Below are 10,933 nucleotides of genomic sequence, written 5' to 3' on the forward strand. Positions count from 1 at the left end.
AGGCAGGAACTGAGATGCGTTCCCAGGTCCCAGAGTATAGACATAGCCTCTGTAGGTAACACATCAGAGCACTATGTGTCAGGGGTGGTGGTTTCATTCACCTTTATTGTGCTAGGCTAATATTCAAGCTACAGACCCACTTCCTGGTTAAGTAACATCCAGAAGCCGAGACTCCTTTTGACTCAAGATAAGCACAGTTACCAGAGCCTTTTACTTCAATCCTGTAAGGGAGAATGAAAGACACAATTACTTTGACACCCACAATCAAGTAATGCAACAGAGCAAAAGGAACTACAGGGGTCACAGGTCCTCTTTGTACAAAGCCTGATTTACCACAGGCAAGGCATCGCAGGAGGATGATTGCTTGTGCTTTGAAGAGAAGGCCACAAAAATTGTCTTTTTTTTAATGGGATCAGGCCCCCAGAATACAAAATCTAGGACTTGCAGTACTCCTGCATCTTGTCTAGTGGTTGTTTAATATGAAATACACTCTTAGAAAGGAGACTGGAATTCAGGTTGGCCCTTCTCAAGGATGCTGTGCTATCAAGACTGCCTCCACCTTTGACTTCCACATCCTTCTATACAGCTAAAACATTCCAGCAGAAGCTGTGAAACAAATGCCTCTCTCATTTCCCTCTTCCTCAGAGCTGAACACCCCCTTATGGTTAAGTGGGTGGTGGAAAACAGGAAGCAAACCTCAGTTTCCACATGGTAGGTGTCCCTATGTAAGAGGTGAGGGTCTCCTTCGACAACTGTTTTCAAACAAAGTGTTAGTGTTCTGTGAATAGGCCAACAGAACTAGTGTGGTCTCTGGAAAAGCCAAGGGACAAATCCCCACCAGTGTTAAAAGGACTCTAATAACAACTGAGCTTAGACATCAGGGTCTTCCTTCCCCCTTTCAAAGACAGGAGAGGCAGTTTGAGGCAAGGACAGAAGAAGTCTAAGAAGGTGAAGAACTTCATTACTGAAAATGAAAGAAAGCATCTGTGGATGCTTGTATTGCAGGCAGGGGATAAGCAAGACCAGGAAGGAGTGTAATTTTCAACTTGAGATGCCTATATGCTACTCACATCTCACACTAAATGCTTAACTTCTTTATCAGATCAAGCCCTCAGGTTTTGGGGATGAATACAGTCACACACCACTACTAATGTCACAAACTTAAGAGTATTTAAATTTTCCACTTTTTAAGTTGTGAAAGATTTGTGAAATCTCACTGCTAATTACTGTCACTGGTAATTCTACCAACTCCTGCCACCAGCTGCCCCGAGACAAGAAGCAGCAGTCTCTGAGACGATGGGACAGCTGTCGGTGGGAGGAACAAACCACCCCACAACTGACACCAGTGGGATAGAATATAGGGCCATGACCACAGAGCAGCTCATACATTCACAGCTTCACCTTTCACCTTTCCCTCCAGCAGCCTCTTTTGTAGGCACATTCTATAAGAAGTATGAAAACACCTCTTAGAAGCCTCCCAAATATCTTTGCTATAAACCTCACGCAGGTTGCATGCAGGTTTGCACTTTTGCAAAATATATTCTATAATGAGGAATTTGTTTAAGTGTAATCTTCCATTCCTCTCCCCTGTTGCTTTGGTATCTTGGTGGTCTCTTGGTTTAACTTCCACCTTGCTGTACTGTCTGTTGCCACAAGCTCCCATCTCGTGTTGCTTCTGAGCCTGGCATGACAAATTTATCTCCTAACTTTCATCCGTCACAGTTTTAACAATGCTATGTGAAAACTTTATTGTATTCCATGCTCTCTCCATAGTCATTCCTTCAACATCATTACAGATATTTCTTTCAAGTCACTCTCTATATCTGTATTAGTTATCCTTTCTTACTCCACTATAATCCAGTATCACCAGAAAAAAAACCCTCGGCATCGACTTACAGTTTGTTGTCCAATGCTTTCCCATTTACCCAAAAGAACTCTTCATTTCTTTTATAGAGTCCAATCCATGGGTCTTGCTTTGTTATCTTCATCATAAAATTCTGTAGGAATAAACCCATATGAGAAAAGAAGCTTGCATGTTCAGTCCAGTGATCAAAATACAAAGACTTTGTCCTGGGCTAGAAAGCAAAACAACGATCTTGCCTTTCTCCCAGAAGAAACAGTATTAAAAATTAAATCTACAGAGTACTGCAGCATCTGGATCTTGTGCAATCCACCTAACTGAAAGAGAACTTACACCTTGATCAGAAGTCAAATGGATTAATTGAGACAGGATTCCTGCAGCACTTGGATACTGTAGTAACAGAAATGCCAACTATGAGAACGCAAGTATACTACTGAATATTAAGAACTGCTGTGGAACTGCAAATGCATCATTTTAGTCTCTCTCCACAAGAAAGTCTTCAAAGAACGATGAACACCTTTGCAGCCAACCCATTTCTCCACCTCTGATATGTCTTCATCATATTGAGATTTCACTATCAGCTAGCCGGGACTTGTCAAAGACATTTTAGAGATTAGTTAGAAGATCCTTGCCTCAACATGTGCAACAGAATTGACATCTGCACTCAGTACACCTATTATACTGGAGTCTGTGATAGGCTTGACTGACCTAGAGAGAGGCTGTTTTAACATATCAAGGTCTGCTTGCAAGGTCTGTAACAGATACAGAAGAATATATTCTTCTAGGTCTTTGTGCTAGGTAGAATCTTTCCCAATATTGTAGTGTAATACAGAAAAAGATGCCCCAAGCTGTGGTTACGATAACTATCTCCTAACTCCAAAGGTCAAGACTAACATACCTAACAACTTGGTTGTCATTAACCTATCCTGCTAAGGGAGAATGGTTGTCTAACTAAAGATAAATGAGATGCAAGAGTTTACCCTGACAGTTGCCTTCAATGTGAGTATTTATAGCTGTGAGCAGCACCAAAGTTAACTCGGATAAGCCATGTTCTAAAACATCAACTGCTAAAACTGATGTCTGCTATTTGCAGGGAGAGGAGGCACGCAGCCTTCTGCAAGCTGTGACTTGTCACGGTCTTTGCATCAGCTTTCAAACCATTCAGCTTAAGAGGCTAGAAAAACACACTGGTTCATTGTGCAGCTCCCTAGAAGCGAGATGGAGTGAAACCAGGACTCCCCTTTTGTTCCCTTACCAGTTCCTGATGATTTTCGATCACCAGGAGGGAAGCATTGTGCAAAGAGCAGAGGCTCTGACTGGAGTTCCAGTTGGCTTCACTCTCTGAGAGGTAGTAGCATTTCCTCTGGAAATACAGCCAACCTGATGGACAGAGTTCCAGGGAAGGACAGACAGGAAAATCTTTGGCTGGAGAACGGTTTCCTGCAAAAAGACAAAACTTCTTCCAACTGGAAAAGGTTTCTGAAGCTTTTTATCTTGCCTTCTGTCTGCATCATCTAAAATCATCAAAGTCTAACCACAACGTCACTACTTTTGCCCAGCAGAAAGAATTATTGTAAACTAATTATATACTCTGGCTCCTGCACCCTCATGCTTTAAAGCGATGATCAGGGGCAGATTGCTAGAAATAGCTGAGAAGATGATAGTAACGTATCATCCAAGGACTCTTCTACAACTTAGATATTTCTGACAACTATAGGTTTTGAAAGCGTTGCTTCCTTGCAGCTGAATTAATAGCTTTGTTTATTATAGTGTCATTTTTTGAAGGACTACAGATTCGTTGCAAAGAACAATCTTCCATTTGTTATTTGTTTTCTTGAACTTGGATTAAGACCAACAGTTAGGTTATAAACTTGAATGCCAAAAGTACACAGAGACTAAACTGAGCACTCCCTAATGCCATTGCAACTTGTGGAGTTATTTCTCCAGCACTTGACTGCAATTTTAAACAGTATGTCATGAGACACCTATTTAACTTTGACACAAAGTAAGTTCTGAATAAACCTTTTGAGGCACTTCCGACAACCTAAAACTCTGGTAATTGCTAAGGCTAATTATATTTTCTTTTTAACTGATTTACACACTTACCAAACTGAATACACAAAATCAAAATGAAAGCAGCAGTAAGGGCTCCAGCAACACCTCGCCATATCCAGATATTTGAGAATAGATCTGAAAAAAGAAGTTATCAGGAATTTAAAATAAAACAAACCACAACCAGCTGACAGTGGAGTACAGTCCAGGACCCATGAAGCTGTTCCAAAAAAAAGTTGTTCCATGGAAAGCAGGCTGGGACTAGGAAGACTAGGAAGTGTGTGACATTTTTAGCTTGTCATCACAAAGCTACTCAATTAAGAAGAACTCTGAAATTTAATTACATCATCCAGAACTTAACCCAATAGTGAGGTAGTTCCCAATGCACCAGAGTGACCAAAAAACAAGGAAATGAGCATGGAACAAATGAGAGCAGACAGTAAGTCTGAGGCTGACCTTATGCCTAAACAAAGCACAGATAAGAGAACAGAGACAACAGCTTGTCAGCTCCAGAGCCAAAAACTTCTCTTGAGGAACATCCAGCCTTATCCCACAGCAACAGCTTTTCAGAGTCTCTTCTTCTTTTCATCTCCTCTCCAGGAGCCAACAGTGAGCTGGGTCTGGAGGTGGGAAGGTCCCACCAACCTGCAACTACTGTGTCTTATGGCCAACTCCGCAGGCAGCAGCAGCAGACGAGGTGCCCCTAAAAGGCTGCAAAGGGAGGGTGCCCTCTTACTGGTGGTCACCCTGGTGCCAGCACAGGGGTCTGCCCAGGCAGCCTCCCAACTCTCTGAAGAGCCACAGCACCCAGGTAGGGTTATCCAGCCTCCATGCACAAGGTGAGCCCCATGGGATGCTGGCACCCGTGGGGCTGGTGGGGAATCAGGCCCACACGATGCATGACACCTCCCGGCATTTCTCGGGTGGGTCTTGGCGCCAGGCGCCGTCCCCCTCCCCGCCAGCCCAAGGGCTGCCCCGGCTGGCCGGCAACCCTCGACGGCGGGACCTCCACCGGATCGGCGCCTCCACGCCGGGCGGACACCTGGAGACGTGCTCCGGACAGGGGGTTTTCCAGCGGCCTGGCGGCTGCCGGGCCGCCGCAGGGCAGCAGGCGCCGCCGCCCAGCCCCACAGCTCCGCTCCCGGCTCGGGCGCAGCAGAGAGGGCGGCGGCCCTGCCCCGGGGCCGGAGACCGCACGGCGACTCAACCCCGACGGCGCGCCCGCTCTCGGCCCCTCTCTCCGAGGGATCTCCTGGCTCCCCGCCCGGCTGCGGCCACGGGAGCCCCCGCGGCGTCTCCCCCCGGCCCTTCTCCCTTTGCCTCTTCACCTTTGCGAGACCCCGTCCCGCGCTCCGGGGAGCCGCTGCGCTCGCCGCCGCCGCCACCACCACCACCACCCCCTCGGCGTCCCATGGGTGCGGAGCGGCTTCCCCACCGGGTGGGGAGATCACGGGGCCGGAACTGCCGGAGCGCCGGGCCTCGGGGCGGGGTGGGGCAGGCGGGGGCCGGCGGCCGGGATACTCTTCCCCCGGGGCCGGCAGAAGGGGGGGGGGGGGGGGGGGCGGGGCCGCGCGGGGAGGGGCCGGACACCACCACCCATCCCCCCAGTCCCCCTCTCCCGCGGGGGCATCATCACAGTGCGTGGGCTGGTGGCGAGCGTCCCGGCTGGTGGTAGGAGAAGGCACTGGGAGGTGAGGGTGCAGCAGGAGTTGGAGCATCGCCTGTAAGAGGGGGCCATACGTACCAGGCGGGCTAGCACACGGTGCAGGCATTGCATCTGGTGCGTTACGCGCAATAACGGGTTTACTTACAACAGATCTGGGCTCCGTTGCACGTTCAAATAGCCAGAGGAACACGGCTCTCTTCAAGTCAACGCGTGGGCTCTGTGTGACGCCGATGAGGAATTTGGCAACGGCGTACACAAAGCAGGCATCCATCTGTGCCTGAGGAGAAAACCTTAAACAGAAAACCATGAGGATGGAGGGTTATGCTTTAGCCTTTCATTGCAGTCTCCAATTACTTTGATTGCCAAGCATTTTGAGCATAGTCAGTTGCTGAAAGTTATCTCCAAGTGTTTATATTTAAAAAGCCATATAAACTTTATACTTCCATCTATATAAATTGACCTGCAGTTGATTTTACCCTTTGTCTGCAGCAGATGCTCATTTAAGCAATAGATGGGGAGAGCGGGACAGGCCAGCGTGCCTGGGATGACACTTGAGAAGAAACAGAAAGGCAAAAGGGTGAAGAAGAATCTGAAAGGTGCGAACAAGGCTTAGAGCACGGTGGCTTCAGGGAAGTTAGGCAACTGAAGATACCTAGGGGAGGGAGAATGGGAGAAGGAAGAGGTGATGGGTCCAGAGAGCACAAGCTGCAGGCACTTCAAGAAGTTTTGTGAGACCTGAGTCCTCTCTGGCAGAAAATGGGAGTGAGGTGTGGAATTAGGACAGCAGGGAGGTTCAATACCTGTTTCATATGGAGCAAATTTTGCGTACAAGGAGATAGTGGAATACAAATGTATGCACAATTCTTATTCTAAGAACAGGTTATTGATAATTTATTCGCTCTGAAGAAGTGGCTTGCTTTCTTGCCGTTCGTTCTGTCCTGCCTGTCACTGAGGTAAAAAGTAACTTACTATGGTTTAGAACTGCAGAGCATTCATGGGGGCCCTTTTCATGGTTACTCACCCACTAAGACATTTGCAGGCCATTCTCCAGGCTGACAAAAAACCCCTGAGAACCTGTAACATATTCAGTTGTGAATTATCTGATGCTCCAAAACTACTATAGTTATTAACCCCAGATGGCTGTAACTGAGACACTTGGCCTTTACTTTCCCTGATCAGTTTGGCTAAGACACCACCAGACAGAGGAGTACGAGGATGTGTGGTTTGGCAGGCTCCCACCACCTCAGCTTAACGCTTCAGTGAGGGAGGGCTGCTGCCAATAGACTAGTTGAGCATTTGCACTGAGCGTTCAGGCTGATCTTGGAGGATAAGAGTTAATCCCATACCCAAGCAGACTGCAGTGTACAGACCAAGTGCAAGAGGGACACTTGTCCAACCTGTGCTCAGCTGCTGGCTCTACTTTCTTGTGCCTTACCAACTTGAGGCGTATGGGCCTCTGTGAAGGCAAGTCTGTAAAATCCTTTGCACAGGTAACTCCTATGGACATCACTAGAGGCTGCTGGGGTGCTGAGGATAGCTGTTCAGAAAAGGGGAGTGTTTGTTTTTGCAGGAAAAAACGGTCTCCCATAAGACACTGCAAGGGCCATATATTTATTTTTTCACATGCATATTTGGTTTCATGGAATGTTCCCACATTTTATAAAATGAAGATTGAAAAAGAAAATAGGAATTTCTTAAAGGAAAATGGCAAAAGACAATAATACCCTCCAAACCGAATCACTGGAAAATGACTTTAAAATATTGCCACAATGCAGGGAGAAAATGCAAACATTCTAAGTAAAAAGCACGGCATTTTACAAAAGAAATTGTTTTCTCTGGAAAAGATTTGGCCCTTGCAATACTAGGAGTCTAATGGGACCAACTCAGAAAGTTACAGTTGGATTTGGTGATGCCACCTCCTGCTTGCTGCTACCACAAATAATCTTTGATTACTTTTTATCCCCCACTAACATGTTACCTCTAACTTTTCTGAAGAGTTGCCTTCAAGTTATGCAAGGAGAAATCACTGCATGTCAGAAATTTAGAGGCAGAATATACACATAGGAAACATCTGTGCCACGGTCACAGCAGCGTACTGCCGAGACACCTGATTCCAGCTGCCGCTAAACAGCTCCCATGCTAGTAGCAATCTCACTGTGATTGCACAGACTGGGGTGGACTAATTTACCTGGCGTTTGGTTAACTTTGTCAGTTCATCTCTGTCTCCCTCCCCAGTCAACCAAAGAACTATTAGTGAGTTCAAAATCTTTGGATGGATCTCGAAGAATTTGTATCCCAAACAAGACATTGAATTCTGATACTTTGGTGTGCTTTGGAAAGTCTTGTAAAATCTACATCTATCAGACAAGTGTTAGCTTCTTAATTGCCAATCTATTTATTAGAAAAGAAGCTAAATTAACGTTGTGTTTCTTTTTACATTTTCTAGAGCTAGTAACCCTCCACTGATCCATTGATAAGTACCTCTCATGCAGCAAAAGGCACAGCTTATTTGTAATGTTTTGCTTGTACTCCTGCAAAGCCTCCTGATCTCAGTATGCCTCTGTACCATAGGAATCCTGCCAGTAAATAAGGAGGAAAGTACTGAAAGATTTGCTTTTTGATTACTATTCCTGAAGTTTATTTTTCATTAGTCCTGTGTTCAGCTGAACAAAAATACATTTATTTCTTAAGTTATAAAATTTTTACTATTCTATTGCCTATTACTTTTTGAGGTGTTATATTTTCAGGATGATATTGAGAAGTTCCTGCAATTCCCAAAGTGAAATCATTAAACTGGAAAGACAAATGCATTTGCTTGTCTTTAAGTTGCAAACATTTCTGTGATATAACATGAAACTAGTCAGATGAGTAAAAATAGTACGTTTTAAACGATAAAATGAAAGAAAAAGATGAAGGACCAATGTAGCAGAAATAACGATGAGCACCTTATGGGATATCATGTGTGCTTAGTAGTTTTGAACATTAAAGAAATTACTCTCTTTCAGAAGGTATTTAACAGAGGTGTTAGCAGACTGTATTTACTGCAGAAGTTACTACTTGAGAAGTACCAAGCATTTGATGAAGTGTTGGGTTCAGAACGCTGTGTGTGTCAGACAACTAGGTCTTTTACACCAAAAAAGCTCAGTCATTCCACTGCAGAAGTCTGGCAAAACATTATTTTGGAATGTTTTGGAACAGGAGGCACAAGAGAAAGGAATCCAGGTATTTTATCAGCTGTGTTTGTATTTTTGGTGAGGCTAGTATTCATTAGGATTGTTATTTACTTGTTTATAGCACTTGTGCATTGTTGTTTTGTAGCAGAAGACATAGCCCCCAATTTCAGGAACAGACAGTCTTAACACTGAAAATGACCTGGGTAGGATAGAAATAAGTAGGAAGGGTTGGAGTAACGGAAGAGAAAGCACCACAGCATTATAATGACATGAAAACAATTAACGCTAGTGAACTGAATAAAACAGATAAAAATATAAAAAATAAGCAAGACAAGGAGATTAGGGTGGAAACCTCAGATGATATAAAGAAACTTATTTGGCTTTATCTGCAGAACCTGATGGTGTGGCCATCAATAACTGTTAGTAGCTGTACTTCCTGTAAATGTTATCTTCCAGGAAAGTGCAGAAATTCTTTATAGATAATATGGATTCACCATAGAGCAAACATCACGTTTAACACCTTGAAAGGTCACTCACCATTTGAAGCCTTTGCAGCCACAAACCAGAAAAGTTTCCAAAAAAGTCCAATTGTAGATTTTGCCAGTTGAGTTTGGTGTCATCATGTCCCCTGTATGGGTAGCAGGCATCAGAAGTTCCTCCCCAAAATGTCTGCAGGCTGTGCGTCTGCACCAGGAAGCTCTTAGAAGCCAGAGCTGAAACAAGACCATGCAGCTACATCATCAGCCAGAGACCTCCATTGCTTCTACTGATAGGTCCATTCTCGACCAAAGAGGAGAAGAAAGAAGTGCGGCACAGTCATCACCTGTGACTTTTGAAGTGGTGAGTCATCCTGACATGGGCTTGGCAGAGCTACTCGACTCAGTTTCCTGTTCAGCATCCTGTCTCATGGCTGCAGTTAGTGGAGCCGAGCACCTTCCATCAAGGCATGAATAACATTCGGACTGCTCAAAAAGGTTTCTTTTCCTAATCTGTATCAGTTTAAACAGCTTTTCTTCCCAGCATTAGCTGCTGTAACACTGAAGGTATTGTAACAAGAAGTACTGTCCTCCCTGTAGAGCTAGAGCACAGCAGGGGAAGGACGTTGTATGAGGAGTCCAGTAGCAGACCTGTATGGCTAATGAGTCTGCAGAGAGATCAGACTATCTCATGGTAGGACGAGTATGTGCTAAAAAGGAAACATAAAAAATTGATGTAAGCATTGTAATATTGTCAGCGCTATCCTTCACCATATTCTTTATGCATCCTATAAGCCTGCTTGCTGTTTTGACAGCAGATCTACACTGGCAGTTCGTGATCACTGAGCTGTCTGTCTGGCAGCGAAGTCCTTTTCTTGCATTAATACATGTATCATTTAGAACCATATAAAATTATTTCCATGCACAGTAGTGCATTAACTCTTGTTGACACGAGTTATTGACAACTTGTCATTGTAAGGTCAATTCACATGTCTTGTGTAGGTATCTGCATTTCTTCACTATCTGTTGAAGTTCTTGATCACCTAAATAATCCATGAGAGACTGAAAATTTTGCTGTGTCAGTACTCTCTTCTTCCACCCCAGATAATATTAAATTAGTGTTAATATTAAATACTTCAGCAACATAATCAAATTAGGTCTGGTGGTGGATTAGGCATATTAGGGAACTGAAAGTAATCCTTGATTACATAAATATTCAAAATCAGAGTGAGATGGGGAAAACTAATCACTGTGCATGGCAGATATGACTACTACTTGACCTATTTCTGTTTAACATACTTGTGTTCAAATGAGAGTGGCTGATGAAGTAGGGTGAAAGTGCTGCTGGTGGTTTGGAAACCAGGCATAGCTATAAAACTAGAATGTCTGTTTCTTTCACACTTAGGTCCTTGGCAAGAGTCTGTATGGTAAATACTTAAAGCAACAGATATCTCTACCAGGAAGAGCTTATAGTCTAAATAGAAAAGATCTGCATAGGGCCAAAGAGAGAAATGATTGCTATACACATTTTAGGGATGAGAATTGATGTGCAGAGGGCTACAGTCCTTATGGCTACACAGGAAATGTATAGGCAGGAGAAAGAAAGAAAACCCAGTCTTGTGTGTCACCCTTCCTTTCACAAGAATAATTTCAGTAAACAGCTGTCTGAATGAAAAGGAAACTGTAGAACAAGTTACTCAAAGTA

The 10,933-nt window shown here is 44.4% G+C and overlaps 1 protein-coding gene across 1 annotated transcript; it reads right to left on the bottom strand.

The window, feature by feature from the left end:
* Nucleotides 1–21: 21 nt before the first annotated feature.
* Nucleotides 22–5,326, bottom strand: LOC147416299 (C-type lectin domain family 2 member B-like). The gene is made up of 5 exons (XM_086461002.1): nucleotides 5,242–5,326; nucleotides 3,968–4,051; nucleotides 3,117–3,301; nucleotides 1,897–1,997; nucleotides 22–221 (listed from the first exon to the last, which is right to left on the bottom strand). The coding sequence occupies exons 1-5, from the start codon at nucleotides 5,324–5,326 to the stop codon at nucleotides 104–106; spliced, it is 573 nt and encodes a 190-aa protein (XP_086317128.1). The 3' UTR covers nucleotides 22–103.
* Nucleotides 5,327–10,933: the final 5,607 nt, after the last annotated feature.

Source organism: Leptosomus discolor, chromosome 1 (genome assembly GCF_034619465.1).
Source record: "Leptosomus discolor isolate bLepDis1 chromosome 1, bLepDis1.hap2, whole genome shotgun sequence".
NCBI lineage: Eukaryota > Metazoa > Chordata > Aves > Leptosomiformes > Leptosomidae > Leptosomus > Leptosomus discolor.